The sequence below is a fragment of the Numida meleagris genome, chromosome 5, assembly GCF_002078875.1.
Source record: "Numida meleagris isolate 19003 breed g44 Domestic line chromosome 5, NumMel1.0, whole genome shotgun sequence".
In the NCBI taxonomy this organism is placed as follows: Eukaryota; Metazoa; Chordata; class Aves; order Galliformes; family Numididae; genus Numida; species Numida meleagris.
The window spans coordinates 54,056,091-54,078,931 of NC_034413.1; the positions used below are offsets into that span (position 1 = coordinate 54,056,091).

General features: G+C 35.3%; 1 protein-coding gene across 1 annotated transcript in view; it reads left to right on the forward strand.

Annotated features, from left to right (window-relative positions):
* The window catches only part of LOC110400420 (sodium channel protein type 2 subunit alpha-like), a 73,370-nt gene that overhangs the window by 12,736 nt on the left and 37,793 nt on the right, over positions 1-22,841 (forward strand). The window contains exons 4-16 of the mRNA XM_021400292.1: positions 2,873-3,189; positions 5,368-5,486; positions 6,381-6,470; positions 7,952-8,080; positions 8,595-8,686; positions 9,784-10,056; positions 10,354-10,417; positions 11,804-11,945; positions 12,103-12,309; positions 14,907-15,206; positions 18,606-18,953; positions 20,653-20,785; positions 21,927-22,165. Of these exons, the coding sequence (XP_021255967.1) occupies positions 2,923-3,189; positions 5,368-5,486; positions 6,381-6,470; positions 7,952-8,080; positions 8,595-8,686; positions 9,784-10,056; positions 10,354-10,417; positions 11,804-11,945; positions 12,103-12,309; positions 14,907-15,206; positions 18,606-18,953; positions 20,653-20,785; positions 21,927-22,165 (2,403 nt within the window). The 5' untranslated portion in view covers positions 2,873-2,922. The remainder of the gene's footprint in view (positions 1-2,872; positions 3,190-5,367; positions 5,487-6,380; positions 6,471-7,951; positions 8,081-8,594; positions 8,687-9,783; positions 10,057-10,353; positions 10,418-11,803; positions 11,946-12,102; positions 12,310-14,906; positions 15,207-18,605; positions 18,954-20,652; positions 20,786-21,926; positions 22,166-22,841) is intronic.

Here is a 22,841-nt window from a genome sequence, read left to right on the forward strand (position 1 = left end):
ACTAAGGAGATGTAATGCTGTAACATGATGGAAAGCACAGCAATGACAGCACAGTAGCAAAGTCCTAGGCTGCAGCAAGTGAGGATTTGCTCAAATGCAACAGCCACAAAAACAAAGGAAAAAAAAGCTACTTACCTTCAGAAAGCATCAGGTGCATAAGGATCTCTAAAGAGATACCCTTGCCTCCACTGCCAACCCTTAAATGAGGTCTGGGAAGGGATGGATCCTGGCTCCATCCCCTTCCGGTAACTCAGATGCATTGCATGCATCTGAGCTCCCCTGGGTTGGTCCTGCCTTCCCACCAGGCGCTCAATCACTGGTTCAGGCCGTGACTTAGCATTTCTGCTACAGCAGCGTAATCTAAATAAAAACCGTTTGGGCATATTTAGTATAGAAAGACACTTGTGTAATAGCAGCAGTTAGGAAAGATACAACAGCACGTCAGTAGTAGAGGTAGGACTCAAATAATGTTTCTGGCCTGTTTCCAGAGAATGTATGTGTTTCTAATTCTCAAATAAAGGATGATTTTTGAGTTTAATGGGGAGTTACACTAATTATTTTTTAAAAAGGTAGCTTTCCATAGTTGATTTAACAGATAACAGCAAAGCCTTCCATCTTGTACAAACTAAAAATTAGCAATTATGAAGAGTGGCTGAGGGAGCTGGGATTGTTTTGTGTGGAGAAGAGGAGGCTCAGGGGAGACCTTATTGCTCTCTACAACTCCCTGAAAGGAGGTTGTGGCAAGGTGGGGGTCGGCCTTTTCTCCCAGGTAACAGTGATAGGATAAGAAGGAATGGCCTTAAGTTGCACAAGGGGAAGTTCAGGTTGGATATTTAGAAGAAATTATTCACAGAGAGCAGCATGAGGCACTTGAACAGGCTGCTCAGGGAAGTGGTAAAGTCATCATCCCTAGAGGTGTTCAAGAAGGGCGTACGTGCAGCACTGAGGGACATGCTTTAGTGGACAGTATTGGTGACAGGTGGATGGTTGGACTAGATGATCTTAGACGTCTTTTCCGACCTTGGTGATTCTATGATTCTGAGTTTCAGTACAGCAGCATGTGATAAGGATGCTTGCTGGAGGCACTGGCTCACTTAAAATTTTATTTTTCAATTTACACTGCATCAGTACTTCCAGCCCCTCCAGGATTTACATATTACATTAACACAAGTTCTCCAGGCTTTTTACTTGAGAAAAACTGTCTGCATGTCTACATCACAATATATTTAATTTATGAATTTATGGTCAGGTACCTCCATTCTGGTATTGTGTTACTCACACAATAATTTGCCAATTACATTATTTCAGTGATTTCAGTGCACATCATATGCACTGATGCTATGCGATGAACCCACTACAGAGATAAAGACTTGAAGTGGCACAGGGTCAAGTTTACCCGTTATGTCATTTGCTTGGTGATTCAGATTTAGGAATAAGTAGTCTCATTTCTTCTTCCATTTTTCCACTGCAAATTCTTCAAACATTTTTAACACACCCTTTCTCCCTCTAGGATTTGGGTTTGGGGAGGCCATTGGAAAGGAAATCATTATTTTAGAAGATCATTACTGTAGCATTTTGTGGTATTTTGAGGAACTTTAGGAGAAAGACTGCTGTATGAATACGAATGAGTATAATATTACGTCTCAAATTTAGACTTAACAACTACAGTATACAGTTGTACATTCACAGGTAATGTAGGGAAGGCTGAATGGCTTAGTTATGCAGAAAACACAACTAGAGCCACTCATTTCAGGCACAAAAATTCACCCCCAAAAAATCAGTTTTCTTAATTTTCAAAATATAAAAGCAATTCTTACACTATGCCTCAAACTCTTGTCAAGTAGGCAGCAAATAATGCTCTTCTGTTAGTGGCACACTGCTTAACCAGATTTGCTATTCCCCCTTCCAGCCATTTTCCCCTCACCACTGCACTATGCACTGCATCAGTCTGAGCAACAGGTCCCACTGCAGAACAACTTGAAAGAAAGAAAAGCACGTTGCTTTCAGCATGACTACATAAAGACACCTGTATTTAAATGGAGAGTTTGTTGCAGAGAGCAGGAAAAAGCAGCAGAAACCACATCAGCCAGAATTGGCACCAAAGACATTCACAGGGAACCTCAATCTTTGGTTCCTATTTAGTCTTAAAATAATGAAATAATTTTAATTGAAATAACATTATGATACTTCTCCTGCAAGAAATGAGGACAACGCTCATTTCCCATATGGCCTTGATCACACATCCTCACTCCTTTTACTTAAAAGACTTGTGCTTTTGATTTACATCTCACAGTCAGTAAGTGGACACTAACCTGCCTTTGTGCCTAAAATTCACTTTCAGTACAATAAACTGCCAGTAAGAAGGAATTATGCTTGTTCATTCCATCACTCAGTTTTCATTTGAACAGCATTAATCAAATCAAATTATTTAGTTTGTAAAGTTAGATTTCTAATACTTGGGGAAAAAAAGAGAAGATATGATGTATTAACCAGAAATATATAGTTTTGTGAATATCAGGACTACTTCATAGAATATGCATTTACAGTTACTATTAAAAATGAATATATGTTTAAAACACTTGTATCAGTAGTTTCCTGTAACTGGAATAGTCTAAGGTCATAAACAAAGCAGGGCTAGTGGATACCAATAGTGTCTTTACCAAGACCAAAGGAGAAAGTTGAAAAATAATCATAAACTTTAAAAATATCTAAATAAACTGAGCAGTTGCTTTTAACTTTTTTTCAGCCTTGAAATATGCTGTTTCCATTTCAGGCCTGGAAAATTTATGTGCAACTATGTTTCATTTATTTTATTTTATCTTCCAGGGGTACAATCTAGTTTTCCTAAATTATTTGCATTTTTTCTTTGTAGGTCATTCTTATGCGAGAGACTAAAAGGAATTAAATTTGCAGGATGAAAACATGGCACAGGCACTGCTGGTACCACCAGGACCTGAAAGCTTCCGCTATTTTACTAGAGATTCTCTCGCAGCTATTGAAAAGCGCTCTGCAGAAGAAAAAGCTAAAAAGCCCAAGCAAGAACATACTGATGATGATGATGAAAATGGTCCAAAACCAAACAGTGACTTGGAGGCAGGAAAGACACTGCCATTTATTTATGGTGACATACCTCCAGGAATGGTGTCTGAACCTTTGGAAGACCTGGACCCATATTATATCAATAAAAAAGTGAGTGAATATTCTTTTGCACAAAAGAGAATATCATTTGCTGCACTTGAGAGAAACTTTTTATCAGAAAATATGATGGTTAAAACCACCCAGCCAGTAAATACATAGAAATATCCTTTCATCTAAGATAACTGATTTATGCTCTTCTACACTGTGTCTTCTTCAGCATCTACTGAATTACTTGTTATTTACCTTAGCTTAAGGGAACCAAAACTTCCTTGAACTTGTTTGAAGAGGAGCACATGGCTGAATTTTCCTGATTTCAGTGTAGCAGTAAGACTGGAAACAAAATATTCTGAGCATGATTTTGCAGTGGAGATGGTTGTATGTAACCAGATAGCATCAGATCACCCAATTCAGTGAAATTAAAGACTGTAGCCATATTTCTTACTTCTGCTATAGCTATATCACATATTCTAACACAAATATACGTAACTGTAGCACAGGGTCTTTTTAATTCTTGGATCGTACAAAACAGACTTGTTGCTAAACAACTCTGGAATAAAGTTTCAAAAGTAAGTGCAAGTATAACGTTTTGAGAACAAGTCTTCTACAAATGAAGCGTCAGAAAACCCTGAGTACTGAAGTATCATTTCTGATACCCAATCAGAAAGTCGTGGCTCGAGAAACTCAGTCTATTGATGGACTTGTTAGGCTACTGAAAATAATTAGTGAACTTAAGAATCTTCTATCACAGGTGACATCTGTATTTACATTATATACCAGCCTAATGTGCTCAACAGAAAACAAATGGGCATCTTAAATGATGAACTAGAATTAGTCATCCCTCCTTCAATTTGTAGCAGAAATTACTCTTAATCACCATCTTGTCCGTGCAGAGAAAATCATACATGACTTGGAGGTTGACTTCAGGGTGACCTTGGGACAGGCAGAATTTTTCTACAATTTCTAACTGGGTGAAAGACTGACAAGCAGAGAGAAATGCCAGCAGGTGTAAGTGCACTGTTGTCCTCAAGGCCACGCACAACATCATTGTGTGAGCAGGTGCTGGCAGTGATCTGTTCGTTACCTGTAGGCTTTCCCAGCAGAGTGAGGTCTTCTTTCTCTCTCAGAGGGAGGAAGCCAGGAAGGCAGTAAGGGCCATGGGGAGGGCAACACTTTTCTGATCACAGGCAAGAGAATAGAAATCAACATGGAAAGCAGTGATACCATATAGCTCTGCTGAGAGCGTAACAAAGACTCTATTATGGTAACACAAAGCAGAGCCATTACCACTGACAATGAGCAAGATGAACGAAGAATAGTCATGTCCCGAAGAAATTTCAGGCAGTACTAAAGCTGCAAGTATATCTCAAGCAGAAATAAACTTGGAATAAAAATTAAAACACTTTGGCAATGACTGCCAACAGGAAATGAGTGAAAGTGAATGCTCACCATATGTTTATTAGGTCAAATTTGAAAAGATAATAACTACCTAGATTCAGTGCCCACAGATATAGAAAATAAGAGCATATAATTAAAAATGAACACATCATATTTTTTGAAGAAAATATTTGTTGGTATAGGTTCCGGTTATGCTTGACATTGACTGCTTAGAATGTCAGCTGGCAATTTATTCACCCCTTTCATTTTTTCACAGATACACTTTTAGAAGATACATATAATCGATACTGGTAATGTTTAAATTCTCAAATGAATCTGAAATTATTTTAAAATTATGCTACATTGTTTAGTGACCAGGTGTTTGTCCTTATAATCAGATAAACATGTATACAATTCTCTCAAGTACTTGCTCTAAACACAAACTGGAATTTAGAATGGCTCTATTATCACCATTTTTTTTCTTTGTGTTTAATGACAAGGTAGAAGTACTAATTTGAAATTCTGACTTTAATCAAGTCTTGAAAATATTTTTATGATGAAATGCCGTATTTTGCTATTATTGATAAACAGACTTTTTTGCTGATAATTCCCACCAATGTTAATAGGTCTGAATTCAGTCTATATGCTATGGAAGTCAGTGAATTGGAGAATCATTAATGGAAGTTTTAATCCATTTAATCCATTGTATTTATAGAAATCAGTTGTTTTCCTACCACAGGTAGACAGTAGAACAAAACTTGAAACTACCAGACGGAGAATGGAATACTTAATAAGGAGGTGAATACACTAGTATAGTCAATGCTATATTTTAACTGTATAATTTTTGTTTTGCAGACTTTCATAGTATTGAATAAGGGAAAGGCAATTTTCCGATTCAGTGCCACATCTGCCTTGTATATTTTAACTCCTTTTAATCCCATCAGAAAAATTGCTATCAAGATTTTGGTACATTCATATCCTTTTATTCTTGATGTTGATTTAAACCTTGCTCTTTAAAACTGAAATGATTACTGAAATAATACTTTTCGTATGGATTTACAAATTATGTCCACATGGGCGTACTATGCTAACTAAACATAGGCTGATCACACCTAAAAAGCAGCAGTGTCACATCTTAATGGCAGTATGGTCTTCATTTCTAACAGGAGAATTCTCTGCTGAACCACTTAATGCTGAAAGAGTTTAAATATCAGGCTTTATATACAAAGAGAGACTTGATACCACACGAAGCCCTGCAGCTTAGGCCAAATTAGTAACAAGCCATTGCACTTCAATGTATCTAAGGTCACATTTTTACTAAGACCAGTAGTACTATTCATATACTTGACTCACTTAGCAAGGACAAAAGAGCAGGAGTAAAGAGCTGTTTTTTCAGGTGTACTTTTTCAGTATTGTGTTTTCAGCATTGGGGTTGATGTTCTATAAAAGATCCAAGTCAAAATAGAGAATATTTTCCAACATATTTCAGTAACGTCCAGATAAAAACTTGGGTGTGTGCAAACAGTCTCTGCATGCAGATGTTTTAGAATGAGCCTCCTGGCTTTAATAAGAAATTGTTTGGGTACTCATTTCATATTTTTACACATTTAGTATGCATTCAAGTTTAATTTAAGTCCCAAACCTGCCATAATTATAAAAGCAATGCAATGTTTTACAGTAACTACACCATAACATGCCAGATGGCATACGGTTTTAAATAGACAGAATTATGTACAAAGCTTTATTTTCAGATTTTATTTAGAATTTCATGTTATTTGTACATATTTTCATGCACTTAATATTTTAATGCTTTCAGTATTGTAAAATGGTCATGTTTTTCTGACTTACCTCCCTTGACTATGATCTACATTATTCAGCATGCTTATCATGTGCACTATTTTGACCAACTGTGTATTTATGACCATGAGTAACCCTCCAGACTGGACAAAGAATGTAGAGTAAGTTAACATTTTTACTTGTTCATTTTTACCTCTTTTGTTTCATGTGGCTCTAAACAAGAAATATTTGTAGAAAGTTGCATAACAGAATGTGCTTTTCCAGAGTCATGAAGAACCAGATTCCATGAGGTCATTAATATCGTTCTGCTTTTGTCCTGAATAATTTCAGTATTTCAGAAAGAACGGCTTGTTCTTTAAAATGGTGTTTGAAGAATGTTTGAGCTTATACTGTGAAGTACTAACAGGAGGTCTTGGCTTTGGGGTTCTGAGCTGCAAATTGGAAAAGGAGCCCCAGCACTTCTAATGTGCATGTGAAATTGTTGCATGTCACTGGGGAGTCCAGCCCCATGTTCCTCGAGTATCCGCATTCTTAGCACAGTGGGACATTCTTTTGGGCTCACTGATGTGAGCTCACAAGCACCAGCCGCATAGGGCAGTCTCTGTCACAAACACAAAGCTCACCCAAACCACAAGCTCAAATGACTGAGGAAAGGGCCTAATGGTAACAGAGAGCTGATGGAAGGAAACCATGAAGTATCTTGTTCTTGTTCTTGGTTATACATGCATTTGTATTCACTATCAAAATACAGATCATGCTATCCTTTGAAATATTATGCCTTTCTATGAAATATTACTGATAAAAAAAAACCACCTGGTTCTGACTGCTTGTGGTTTCTTTCATTCCCTCCACTCCTTCAATAGCCATTACTGATTTCTATTTATTTCACTGCATGCTCTGAATGCTGTATACAGAAACTGTAGTAGTATTCACCTGTTCCCCAGTCTACTCAGCAGCAGCTGTGAGGTTTGATAAGAGGCAGAGAGGTGAGCAGTAGGATTTGTAGGTAGATTTCCTTTGTTCTGTAAGTCCACATAGACCCATGTGTATCTCAGGGAGTCTCTGCATTATTCTGATTATAATTGAGTATTCTGAATTTACAAATGAATGGTTGTTCCCACACCAGGTAAATTGGTAATCATGTTCCCCATCTTCAAGAATAACAGCCTGGGCAATCATTCTTATATTTAATGTTTTAAACCTGCATTATGTGCATGAATATACTTATTATCCAAAACTGATTTTCATAGAATTCTGATTTTGACCCAAAAAATCTGCATTTTTTTAACACTTAGACATCTACCTGGTTTGTGAATACAACCAAATAGGCAGCTTTGTGAGTGCTAGAGAATGTATACATAAATATCAAGTCTGAAATGTATCTATAAATACTAGAGTCTCAAATTATTTGCAAGAACAAACATTGAGATTAAATCAAGCTTTTAGAAAATTATTAGGATATATGTATCTTGAGTTTAAATTTCATCTACTGAACAATGATTAAGTTAATTAACAGTCAAGTTAATGATTTGTTCCTTTCACTTCAAAATACTTTTAATGTAAGTCACCTTTGATAATGAATGCCACTGTCTACAAACATAAGTATGCAAAGATTCATCATTCCTGCTTTGATGCATTTCAGGTACACTTTCACTGGCATTTATACCTTTGAATCACTGATAAAAATTCTTGCAAGGGGCTTCTGCTTAGAAGGTTTTACTTTTCTGCGAGACCCATGGAACTGGCTTGACTTCAGTGTCATTTTAATGGCGTAAGTGGTTCAAGAACTTCTTAAGCTTTTAGGGCATGAAATTAGTGGCAAACACTATTATTATCATGAATATATTAATTTAAAAATTTTTATGCAAAAATTTCTGCAGCCTGTGAAGTTTAGATGCTGTATCACACATTGTAGTACATATAAATCAAAGTTAAGGATGGCAGGAGCGAACACCGAGTGTCAGCCACCAGTGTTATTACTGCTGAGGGACACTAATTTCATGTCCTACATTTTTCTGCTCACCAGAATAGAAGCCATCTCTTTGACTTCATGTCACTGTCCTGTTACAAGCTAGTTAGTTTAATTAGCTGTTCAAATATAAATCAGTGAGTTACGCATCAATGAAATTTAAGCATAACTCATGAAAATATGTAAAGCAAGGTGTACTGGAGAGACAGGTAAATTTTTGAGTATGATTGTTAATGTTGACACCGAGGTTTTGAAGACCCTCATAATTAGCATAAGCTCTGCCTCAATTCTGAATAACTGTGATTTAATCCTACAGGTATGTAACAGAATTTGTAAACCTAGGCAATGTTTCAGCTCTTCGAACTTTCAGAGTATTGAGAGCTTTGAAAACTATTTCTGTAATTCCAGGTAAGAAGTAACTGTGTAAGGTGTTAGGCCCCTTGTAACTCCAATTGTTATTTGTGTGCTGTCATTGTGTTTGTGTGTGAACTCCCCTATTACAGATATGTGACAGAGTTTGTGGACCTGGGCAATGTCTCAGCGTTGAGAACATTCAGAGTTCTCCGAGCTTTGAAAACAATATCAGTCATTCCAGGTGAGAGCTAGGTTAAACACTGAGGCTGACCTTCCATTGAAGTTGGATTCACTTCTTTTGAGCATAAGTCTTGATATTCGCTGCTCATGTTGCAAAAAGAAAAAAAAAAAAAAAGAAAAAAAGGCATGGATCATAAGCCAAGATTATGATTCTTTACCTTTTTAGCATTTGCTTCTTTTATTTTGCAAAATCAGCCTTTGAGTTTAACAGATTCTTGCATGAAACAAGAAATGTAAGGCCTATGGATTCTTTTGCTTTCTTTTTCCATGTTTATTATGACAAATTGTCTCTTTAACATTAAAAATGCTTCAGTGCTTTGGCTTTTTTTTATTTTGATTTTTTCCTTTATTTTACCACTTAAAATTGAAATTTGCCTTGAAGACAACCAACTAACAACAACAAAGCTGCAAAAAAGGAGATAAGTATTTCAAAGGAAACCTTATCAACTGAAACTCCTTTTTTTCTCAAAATTACTTGCAATTCTTTCCCAGTTTGTACTGTTGTGGAGTCACTGGAAAGTGATTTATTGGCAGAATATTAAATATTAACTATAATATAAAATATTATTAACAATTATTAAATGTTGTATTATATATTATTGTTAAATATTAAATAAAAAATTAAATGGAGAGAAAAATTAAGAGATCAAATCTATAGCAGAAAAGCATGGTTGATAAATTTCCTGCCTGAGAATTGTATGATATTTTTGTGTATTTGAATGTATGTACATGGCTTATTCATTAAAAAAATCTTTTTCTTTCATTCATCTTCACAAGCTCTGAGGCTGTTCATGAAGCTTTATTTTTTGACAGATAATAATAATTTCTTTTAAATTTCTGCATGACATCTGAGTTATATGGGAAGGGCAAAGATCCTCTTTGATAAATCTATGAATCTTTTCTCTTTGCAGGCCTAAAGACTATTGTAGGAGCCCTAATTCAGTCTGTGAAGAAGCTCTCGGATGTTATGATCCTGACTGTGTTTTGTCTGAGTGTATTTGCACTAATAGGGCTGCAACTGTTCATGGGCAACTTGAGGAATAAATGTCTGCAGTGGCCTCCAGACAATTCTACTTTTGAAACAACTGTTATTTCCTACTTTAATAGCACAATGGATGAAAATGGTACATTTATTAATACAACTGTGAACACATTTAACTGGAAGGATTACATTGAGGATGAAAGTAAGAATGACTGATATAACTTTTTTATATATTTGTGGTTATTGTATATAAATATTTGTAATTAAAAATATCAAATGGCTTGTTTTTGCCTTATATACAGTTGTTTACAGTGACTGACCTACAGTGATCAAACACATACGATAAACAAGTTCAATAACCAGAAGCGTTCATAAACAGACTACAGAGTGATTAGAAACTAACCACTTTGATTTTATTATGATTTATTTTTATTTTATTTTGTAGTCCTTTAGGATGCATTTAATCTAATCACATACTTTTCTAATGCTTTCTGCACAGCTCATTTCTACATTTTGGAAGGACAAAGAGATGCCCTACTTTGTGGTAATAGCTCTGATGCAGGGTAAGACCCTTTCAACAATCATCTGTTACATTCTGTAGAAAAATCAGTAACATAAAGCCTATTCATAGCTGTTGCAGCTTCCTACTTAGTGGTGATACAGAACTCAGGAAGGTAAACAATGATTTCTTACTTAGGTCAAAATGTTCATTAACAACCATTGTTCTTGCTTTATTGGAAATTGATCTTGATAAAATCTGGACCCTATGAAGTCTACTTTGGAGATTAACTGATTGAAAAGAGTAGGATGAAATCTAAGGTTAGAGCTGAGAAAGAGAATTCATAAAATATTTAAAAAGTACAATAGTTACCTCATATTCCAAGGCTGAAACTTTTTCATCACTGGCAAAATGTGCCATACACACGTCCAATTATTAGTCTCGAAGTGCTAACTGATACCTAACTGGCTGTTGTGACTAAGCTGAATAAAAAATTGACCTTTGTGTAGGAGATCCCTAACAGTACAATTGGATTTAGCTAATCATATTGTTTAATCTGTCTGTACCCTTAACAACATTTTAGCAAATATTTTTGCCAGGAAATTAATCATTTGGAATGGAGATTCTACTTCAAAATATGACTGAGGTGAATTTAAACATTCCGGTCACTTCAAATAGTGAATGGATGAAAAGGATATCTTTAATTTACTCTGATATTTGTTCGTTTCTCAGAACATATTTTATAAGTTAACTTACTTCTAATTTTGAAATTCATGGATTTCCTGTGTAAAAATAACAAATATTGTCTCAAACCATTATTCACATGTAGGTCACTCTGAAAGTAATGCCTCCTGATTATTTCCATGGAAACTACAATAGATACAAAGGGCACAATAACACTGTTCGATAGAGGAAATTCTCAGCTACAAAAATCTATTTTTCAATATAGTCACTATCATTAGCTGTGCATTTTTTCCAGCAATAAATATGAGCCTGCATGCTGTGCTCTTAAAAATCTGCACCAGTGGAGGTAACCCCCTGTCGCTGTCACCACTGCTGAAACACACCACCCACCATCTCACTGTGCTCACATTCACTGTTGGGTCTCCATAAATATTCAGTAAGTGTTGATGAATGTCAATGGGTGCCATTTTTTCCACATGGAGGAATTCAGTGACAGTCCTTTGCTTCATATGCCCTTCCATGTCAGACTCCATTTTGTCAGATTGCCCCTCTTCTGTCATCTATCACACAGCACAAAATGTAATGGAATATTGGTTGGAAGGTTCAACTTTTGCTGCCATACTATCAAAATCACCCTCTGAAGTCGTGGGCCAACGTAATAAAATAGAAGGCATTATTTTTGGAGAGAGAGAGAGAGAGAGATAATATATACTACTGAGGAAAATAAAAGTTATGAATAAATACCTCCTGTTTGATTTTCACATAGGCAGTGTCCAGAGGGATATATATGTGTGAAGGCTGGTAGAAATCCCAACTATGGTTACACAAGTTTTGACACTTTCAGTTGGGCTTTTTTGTCACTCTTTCGGCTAATGACTCAGGACTTCTGGGAAAACCTGTATCAACTGGTAAGCAAATTTTATGACATAAAATCTAGGCTAATTTGTACATAAGCTGAAATGTTTGGCTAGCAGCAAAGCATTACGGTGTTGAAATAACACCATGGAGGTGGACTAATATCAGTAAGAGGTGGACTAATATGCAGATATGCTTTCTACTCCCTAGACACTACGTGCTGCTGGGAAAACATACATGATATTTTTTGTTCTGGTGATTTTTCTGGGCTCGTTCTATCTGATCAACTTGATCCTGGCTGTGGTTGCCATGGCCTATGAGGAGCAGAACCAAGCAACCATGGAAGAAGCAGAGCAGAAAGAGGCAGAATTTCAACAGATGCTGGAACAGCTAAAGAAGCAGCAAGAAGAAGCACAGGTAATGATGGATATTGTACTTTCTACACAGGCTTACTCTAAGGAATGGATAGTAAAATTTTATGAATTAGAACAAAAATCTTGTTTGCTATGCAAGTTTTAAAATTTGAAATAGCCAGTGAAAAAATCAGGAATTAACCAAATGACAAATGAAGGCAAGAAATGATACAGAAGAAAAAAATGTTCACAAAAAATGTAAAATATTTGAGATAACAATGTCCTACTAACCTGAATAAGTAGTCAGAGTTCATAACATTTTTAATTTACAGATCTTATGAACAGTGGGAAAAATATGTAGTACTTCTGATTTGTGATCTGAATGAGAATTTCCAGGCTTGCTGTAATTAATAGTTCCCTCTAATACTCATAAAACAGAGAGATGGACTGTAGACAGTGTTCTCTTAGGCTCCTATCCAGCAAACTATTTAAGCAGATCCCTAATTCAAGGATGTTGAAGTTAATCAGAAGTTTACATGACCTTGGAATAGACCAGCAGTATTTATAATAAAGGTATTACTTCAGAATCCTATTAAATAAATCTTTATTTTCTTTGAAAAGAGAATTATTTCACACAATTATGAGAAAAATAAATGCTGACAGAAACTTTTGTGTGAAGTTTTTTTAATGTTAAAGTAAAGTAGGTAGGAATTCAGTTTTGTAAGTCAGACATCTGCCTAATTTCTGGCTTGATTTTCTATTGCTTTTCCTCTGGTAATCATTTTTAACAGGACAATGCTTATAAAAAGCTATCATTTAGGATTTTCAATGAATCTACAGTTTTGGTAGTATTTTCGTGCAGCTACTTTCACTGGATTATAATCACTCTGTAAAGAAAGTGCTAATAGAAAAATAAACTGAATCTTTTACTTAAGAAGTAAGTTTTGTACATGATCTGTGAAATCTGATAAGCCTATGTCTATTTTAGTCAAACCCTATCACTTCCAAATCTCTAAGGAAAAAGAATAATCCTGCAAAATGCAAATTAACAAAAAGTTTAGATATCAGTAAAGAGTACATTTCTTAAAAAATGTGATACTTTCATCCCTGAAAGTCACTAAGCCACTGCTAATTATATCAAGAGCTATCTAGATGTTTGTGTGATTCATTGTGGATACAGAGAAGATGACCCTGACTTAAAAAGAGAAGAACTGGAAGAAACAGACTATGAGAAAGGCTGGATAAAGGCCAAGCTGTTGTTACTTCTTTAGATGATGACTCTATTAATTATAAGTAAAGCAATGTTACAGTCAAGATCCCTTTTGTGTGTGAAAATGTTAGTGGAAAGCTAATTTCAAAGTGGATCACTAAGCTGCTGAATTGTTTTATGAAGCAGTAATCTTTTCACTCGTTTGACATGGAATCTATTCATCCACAAATCTAAGTTACATAGTGCTTCAGTTTACACCATTTTTTTGAAATTTGCCGTCAGTGTAAGTAGATATGTAATGACTCAGTATCTGGTCCCTTATCTATGCTAGAGCATCAGAAGGACAGTATTCTGAAACCAGTATGAAATAATTTTGAGTATCTCTTTTTTTAACTGATGAACACTTAATAATCCTCTTAATATCTAATACTCTAATTAGCACAGAAGTTCTGTATCAAGTCAACTTGTATAGCAGGGGTTTCTTATTGTGATGCAGAAAGCCATTAATTCATGCTATGAATGAACTAATTTTGGGATAACTTTTTCTGCTAGAAAGACATATCCGATCCTTTTTAAAATGCGTGGCATCAAGTATAACATGTTTTGCTGGATAATTACAAGTCATCTTTGTTATATAGTGCTAGTCTCTTGCCATTTCTCACACCATCCTTTTTTGGAAGCTCACTGGAGCCTACTAGCTTTCCGAATATACTTTACAAAGCACGATTTCACAGCTAGTCCCCCACACATTTCTTTATAGGAAGAGTATTGATTATGTTCTCATTTCTTCCCTTATTATATATGACTGCATGTACCAATTTTCCAATGACTGCATGTACCAATTACAAATTGGGCAGCCTGACCATTGGAGTTGATGACAATGGTTCTGAATTTTGGAACTGCTCTTTGCTCCATCTCAGCCCTTTTCATCACAGAAGAAACCTAACCCTTTTCTGCTCTCTAGCAGCAGCAGCAACAGGAATTAAATATACCTGTATGTATTTATAACAAAGCCCACCCAGGGAGGTGGTGGAGTCAGTGTCCCTGGATGTATTCAAGAAACGTTTAGATGTTGTACTGAGGGACATGGTTTAGTGGGAAATACTGGTGATAGGTGGATGGTTGAACTGGATGATCTTAGAGGTCTTTTCCAACCTTGGTGATTCTGTGATTCTATAATGTCAGGCAAGAGAACATCTTGAAAAAGGTCTGAAATACATGAAAATGCCTCATGCTTACACTTTCGTGACTCCCTTCATTTTAGACCAATGTCTTGTGAGTAAAACTTTAAGGAATAGTGATGCTCTTGGGTATCTATACAGCTTTACATCTCAAGTGTTCGTTCTGACTGTGTACAACACTACTAGAGGGATAATAAAAACAATTGATAAAAAACAATGAAATTATTAATTCTTGGCTCAATAAGAATACTATGCTTTATAACCTGACAGGCTACAGCAGCAGTGGCAGCAGCATCAGTGGCATCAAGGGACTTCAGTGGGGTAGGGGGATTAGGAGAACTCTTGGAAAGTTCTTCAGAAGCATCAAAGTTGAGCTCAAAGAGCGCTAAAGAAAGAAGAAACAGAAGGAAGAAAAGAAGACAGAAAGAAATGTCTGAAGCAGAAGACAAAGGAGATATTGACAAGTTCCCCAAGTCTGAGTCAGAAGATAGTATCAGAAGAAAAAGTTTCCGCTTCTCCACAGAAGGAAGTCAACTGACATATGAAAAAAGGTTCACGTCTCCCCATCAGGTACAGAACGCTTTTTTATTGTATCATGTACATCTGTTCTAATTTGGCTGTGATTTTTCACTTTACATATTGGAAGCTATGTAAAAGGTGAGCAAACAAACTTTAACTTTTAACAGTGTTAAAGATTGACCCATTCTGTTAGCAAAGGGATAAAAAGATCGTACAAGGATAACTGTTAATGTTAACTGTTAATGTTTTAACTGTTAGTGAAAACATTTCTGAAAACTGATTTCTGAAGATGTATTTGGTAGATTAGAGAGAAATCAAAGATATTGAGTAGTATTCATATATTTGTATTAATCCATTGCATTTCTCTGTTCTGCATCCATTTCAAAACCTTACAAACATGTAAGTTTTTTTAGCAGATCATATTATCAAAATAACCTGAATAGGAAATTCTACACTGTCACTAGTTTCTATTGCCTTTCTTCATTATCTTCTTTAAACAATAGAGAAAGAGAAAGGTAGTTCTAGTATTCCATAGTAAAGACAAAATATATCAGGATTTCTTAGGCTTGTATTTACAAAAATTTAGTCATACTGTTCTTTTCCATTGGAAGTTCATTATGGAAGATGGAGAATCTTACAGATAACGAAAGTGAAATACTTGACTGCACTGAAGAAAAGAGTGACTGACAAAGTCTGAGAAGAAAGGAATTTCTGGTTGCTGGTCCTGTGCTTTAACTACTCAGCAATAGACTTCTCCACTGTTTAGTCTAAATTCCCTGATGCTATTTTATATAATTCTGGTGAAGGATCAGATTAAATAATATATTACACTTATGTTAAATATATTTATTTGTGCACACACAGATTGATGCAGAATTAAATTATCAACAGAAAAATTATCTAGTCTGGTAACCCGTATAATAAGAGGAGGAGAATTTGAGACAAAATTTGAATAGAGAATATAAATTTTATGTACCTTTATTAAAATACAGTAAGGTATTGTTGCATGTATTTATTCATACTCTGAAACTGTCAGAAAGCTTTCATCCTATCAGTTGTCATAAAAAAGTATGAAATATTCATCTAAATTGAACAAACTTAGGAAGCCAAGGCATGTGAAATGACTTTCAATAATATTAAAGTCATATGTGAATTGATGTTGCAAAATGAATAAAAATCCATGGAAATCACATGAAAAAAATTGTATATGTTCCAGATTTGAAATAAAGCAAAGAAATAGTAAAATAGACTGGAAATAGCTCATCTTGGGATGTCATGAATTATAGAGCAGGAAGGAAATAAGTCACCACCTGAAATAAACTTTTAAAGGTCATTTAAAGTTTTACAATACAAAGAGATTTCCGTCAAGGAAATAATCTAAATGAAGATAATTAATTAAGTTAAAAATTGGCTTAGTAATTGTTTGTATATTCATAAAAAAACTTTGGGACAAATATTGCCTGCACATAAAATAAGACTGAGCTGTCATGTAAACTCAAAAAAGAAGGGCTGGTTTGTCTTGTTATCCATGCAGTAAGTTCCTGAGTGAAATAGGGTGGCTGAGCATGAAACAACATGGTAGAATGGTAAGGGGAGATAATCTGCCCAGCCAGCCCCTATAGAGGTTTTGTCCTTTGACACAGTATTCTGTATGTGAATGAATGATGCACCCTCCATGAAAAGCCAGTCTCTCCTTTCAGATCTTACTTGCCAGCAGCACGAAGGCAAATATATTTCTGCCTCTACGTGTGTTAGAATTGCAGCTATTTTGGCTAATAGCTTTTGTCCAAACCTAGTAGGGATATTCAGAGCAGGCATACTCCTCCTAAATCCCTGAGGGGCCTGATCCATTTAGCTGTGCTCAGAGCTTGATAGCATATATTGGAAAGACTGGACAACAGACAAAACATAGCAGCAATGGGAGCTTTCTCTGTAAAGCAAGGGTAGCAGTGCTAGTCAGCTGAATCCTAGTAGGCATGTGATTAATTGAAGGACTGTAGTTTGGCCAAATAATAGTATGACAAAATTGCAAGAATTACAGTAATTATTTTACCTTTCTATCAGGATTCACTGTCATTTCCCATAGATGCTAGAGCTATTTATATTTAAAAAAAAAAAAATCTTTGAGCATAAGCAAAATAGCCCTTTTTTTTCCAGCCAACTTCATATAAATTGGTTAGCAAAACCGTTTGGCTGATATTCTTTAAGTAACTCAGCCTGAGGCTGACAGCATAAAAAAATTCATCCCAGTTTATTAAAATTTGGTACAGCTATAAGAGCAGAAAACTACATTTCATAATGTGAAACACCTGCAAATCATTATAATAAGGCAGTGTTACTAGTTCAGCACACAAATATAGTGTATGCATGCATATATGTATGTAGTGGGTCTTGTTTACAGTCTGAATATTTGGTTCTTAACATTAATATAAATTTTTATATACTTTAATTATAATTATTCTGGGATAAAAGGCACTGCTCTTGCATATAAGCACTTTCCACCTGCAAACAAATTGAGAATCATCTGAAACCAGTTTTACCATATAAAAGGATATGAAGATTTGCACAAAGACAAGGATGAAGCAAGCTTAATGCAAGGTGTCTTTTTTCCACAGTTAGCACTCATTTTATTTATTCATGAAAGCTGTTAATAAAATATGTAGCATGGGAGCAGAGCATTCCATTAAGCTTCTACAGTAATTAAAAGATTAATTACCAACAACCGCTGATTTATTTTTCTCATCTGTAAGAGGATATCTTTGGGTAGCTGTGTCCCTGGTGAATGTTTGCTGTGAGTTGCCTGATGGACGCATGGTAGGTAGGTGCGGAGCCTGCTACAGCACTGAGTACTATGTTCAAAGAGTGCTACTAGGCATTACAGCACTGAGTACTATGTTCAAAGAGTGCTACTAGGCATATTCACTCTGTCCCTCCAGAGCTTCTCCAAGCCTCTGTCTTCTAGTTTTAGAGTACTGCTTATATTGTTCCAGCACTACTGAGACTATTGTCAAGAGGGCAGACAAGTTCTGATAAGTTGGAATCCCTAGGAGTAAAAGAGATGAAGAAGGAAAGGAAACTAAAAGACTTTCAGCTCTGCTGTAAGTAGAAGATAGAATAAAAGACAAATCTGCAAGGCCTTGATAGAACACTCTCCACCACACTCATGAGTCCATACAAACTCAAACTGCATTTTTTGCTCAAACTATCCAACCTGCTTATATCTCCTACACAACTTTTCTTCAGTCCTGCTACACTGAACTAAAATGTCCCATCTACTTCAGTTCCCTTAATGAGCACATTCCCCACATAGTCACTGGTACTGCTGAAGAAGAAACTGAAAATTCTTCGTCTTCAGCACCATAACTATTCTTTGAAAAGCCAAGAGCTTCTATATCTTGGAACATCAGTTATAGAGCTGTCTTTTTTGTTTGCTATTTAAATCTTTTGCAGTCTTTGCTAAGCATCCGTGGTTCCCTGTTCTCACCAAGGCGCAACAGCAAAACAAGCATTTTCAGTTTCAGAGGTCGCACAAGGGATATAGGATCTGAAAATGACTTTGCTGATGATGAGCACAGCACTCTTGAGGACAATGAAAGCAGAAGAGATTCTCTCTTTGTTCCAAATCGACATGGAGAAAGGCGTAACAGTAACATCAGTCAGGCCAGTTTGTCATCCAGAATGGTGCCAGCCCTTCCAGCCAATGGGAAGATGCACAGCGCTGTAGATTGCAATGGAGTAGTCTCCTTGGTTGGAGGACCTTCAACTCTAACTTCACCTACTGGACAGCTTCTACCAGAGGTAATTATAAGCAAACAAGCAATTCCTGCAGTTTTGTTCAGGCACCAAATTTTTTCTTACTGTTCACTTCTGCATGCCTTACCATTTCTTACAGCTGTGAGAAATAACTTGCAATAGTTTCTAAAGAACAGGAGATAAGGAAAAAAAGTCCTCAATTTTCTATGCCTGAGCCTCACTACAGTGTTATATTCTCCTTGCCTTCAGCAAGAGATTTGCACAGAGAAAAAAGTACATATATACAAACTAAATCTGCCATTTTGTACACAGTTTTGCCTCAGAAGCAAAGGTAGGCATTTGATATATAACTAAGGATATATGAATAGGAAACCAACTGCAAAATGTGAAGGAAAGCAGTTAATATTCCCATGATAGTTAATAGAAATTCGTCTTACTAAATTTATCTCAAAGAAATTTTTGTTCTATTTTTCAGGAGAAAAATGTGTGCAACTAATAACGTACCTTTTCTATTACTGTGCATTTCAGTTGATTTCCATAAGTTGTTTCTTCAAACTTTTGAAAAAAAGCAAGCTTTTTCCTACACAATATTTTAATAGGGTATTTTGGTGGCTGTAATACTTTGACAAAATGTTTTCATTATAAATAAATATTGAGATTTCATTACTACTATTTTATTTTTCTATCCTATCTTGATATAGAGCTTCATACAAAAAATTAAATAAAATTACATTAGATATTATACATATATAGTTCTATTTCAAAAAACCACTCACTTGAAAAAAAAGACTTAGCCATTTAAATCAAGACCCTTTGCAAAGGAAATAGAACTAATGAATACTCAAAAATGTTTTTTCATTTTCACACTAATATAACCTTGAAATCTTCTGAGAGTTCTGAAAGCTTTATTCTTTTTCTGGATAGGAACAAAATAACGAAGAAAGAATGAGTGGTTTGCATGAATGACACAATTAGTGGTAAAGCAACAACAAAGATTTAGGAACATTTTAGTACTAGTCTTGTGGTCAGATTCCCGGGCCACACTCCAGAAGAAAAGAAAAGCATCTGAAGGGACACCTGCATTCTACTGAATAGTGGCATGTCCGTTACATTTAAATCAGAGTTGGGTATTATTGTTTTGAAAAGATAACTAGAAGCCATAGAAAACAGAGGGGAAAACGTAAAGGGACTTGGATACTCATTATAAGATTATATCATGAATTCTGTATGAGCATTGTGGTGGATAAGAATTAGGCAGATGAAACATTAACATGATGTGATTTCTTTATCATATAAAATTTTCCAACCATGCTTATCAGGCTAGGAATGCAGTATATAGTATTGCTGAGTTAATTAATTCCTAGAATTATACTCATGTAATCATTTAACATGACTAGTTGCTGAAAATGAAGGTGACAGGTTTCAACATAGATAATTTTTTTCTTGAAATAATAATAATCACTATCGAAAAGACACCTAGCAAAACTTTTGCGCACTCTGCCACTTAAATGGGAGCCACCTTTGCTCCCACATTGCTTGTTCCTACTGTTGCCTATTTGTAGTGTTTCCACTGAGTTGCTCAAAAACAAAAAAGTTCCTACAGGAAGAGAAATCTTCAGCGTGTTAGAAAGATCTAATGTGCTGCACAAGACTGATTTTGATTGTCACTGTGCATTCTATGCAGTAAATTTTATTAATTGGCTGTTGAAGAGAATGGTTTAATTCCTCAGTACTTCATTTACAGGGCACCACTACTGAAACAGAAATTAGAAAAAGAAGACTGAGTTCTTATCAAATTTCCATGGAAATGCTGGAAGATTCTGCTGCAAGACAAAGAGCAATGAGCATAGCCAGTATACTTACAAACACAATGGAAGGTATTCGATACATTCAGATAAACTGTTTATTAAATTCCTGCTAACTACACATATACGATTTTTGCTTATTTAATGGAAACTGAGTACACTCATAATTGATATATACATGCCATTAAAATATTTTTATAAGCTAAAAGAATTAATCCAATTTAACTTTCTATAGGGGAAGCTGCAGATGTCCTGCTATTCATATTCTAAAAGGACAAAATAATTCTACAAAAATTTACAGTGCACCTAAGATTAATTTAAGTCTGAATTTAAAGATAAGTATTTAAATGAGTTCTTAAGCACTTTGTTTCACACATGAACAATTCCTGCCACTATGCTGGAATTTCACTGAAAGTATGTTGTGGCATTTTCTTACACATCTTGTAGTCTAAGTACTCCACACGTAAGGAAATATCTTCCTTCAGGGCTTTCATCAAACATTATTCATTAATCACTGTTACTAGTAACTCCGTAGAAGTTACTGTTTTGTAAATTTGACAATACGGACAGTGAAATGGAAGAAAAAGTAGTTTCTAATTGAGAGAAGAGTTGTTCTGCTAATTCTAATACTGTTCTATTTCCCAGTTGATAGACATATTGCAAATATATATGACATTTTGAAGCAAGGCCAACCGTTCATTTTTAAAATAGAAAAATGGGCATTATTTATGTTAGAAATAAATAAACATTATAAGTATGTGCACTGAAAGAGTGATATGTCTGTTATGCTATCCTAGTGGTTCAATGTAGTGGCAAATAAAATTTTAGTAGCTCAAATCAAAATATGTATGTATGTTACATACTTAAAAATTTTATATTTTATGAATCTTTTGCATGTGGTCACAGATGGGGCATCATGTTAACTTTTACTATCCAAAATGAAGACATCTAGCATAAACAAGTCAACAAGCCTAAACACGATCTCTTGATTCCCTAAACTGTCATTTGAAAGAGACAAATGTGTCTCTTAAGATAGATGTCTGAGGTGATTCACTCTTTAGAGATAACCGTCACAGTCCATGGGTTTTAGGGAAGATTAGACAGTTGATGTGAGCTGTTTATTTAAATGATTTAATTTTTTAATGTATTTTAAACAAGAGCTTACAGAGATTATAATTGATCTACTGATTATTTGATGGATTTTTTTTTTCAGAGCTTGAAGAATCCAGACAGAAATGTCCCCCATGCTGGTACAGATTTGCAAATACTTTCTTGATCTGGGATTGCTGGAGTCCATGGTTAAAAGTAAAACACGTTGTCAATTTAGTAGTGATGGATCCATTTGTCGATCTTGCTATCACTATTTGCATTGTTTTAAACACCTTGTTTATGGCCATGGAACATTACCCGATGACAGAACAATTTAGCAGTGTCCTTTCTGTGGGAAACCTGGTGAGTGGTTTATCATGCAGTTTGATCTAAAAGTACTTCTCTTCTAAAAGAAGAAACGTGTAAATGCACTGTACTGGCTTTAAATTATTATATATATATATTAATAATCAGTTTAAAAACTGTATTTATGATTTTCCTAAACAAAATGAATGAAAAAGCACTTTGTATTTGTAAGTCTATTAGTGACACCAGTCCTGGTTTTCATCTGATCTGGAGATTTATAGTTACATTCAGTTCCTTGTCTGAGCAAATACCTAAATGTGGCATCACACATATGTATTTGCTTCTAATGCTCAGGAAACAGAGGAATGAACTTCGCAAGTGCTTCTTTCAGGGGAGGACTCAATCATTTTTAGTTGTTGCCACCTAAAGTAACTACAGATAGTTTACACAGGAGAGATATGGATTGACTCCCACAGCATGCAGTCCTGAAAAACCAAACCCACTGAGTCTTTTGAACTAATAAAACACAAGATTAGTTTTGAATATTCTGCTAATATTTGAATGGAGCAGTAATACACTTCTCAGCCAGAGTAGATTTTAAAGTCTAAATATTTTCCATATATGTACTGGTAATATATATGTCTATGACTTTTTTAAAAAAACAGAACTAAAAATAAACTTACTACCAAAAGATATTGTGTGAACTAAAGTTTTCTTTCTCCTGGACAAAGGC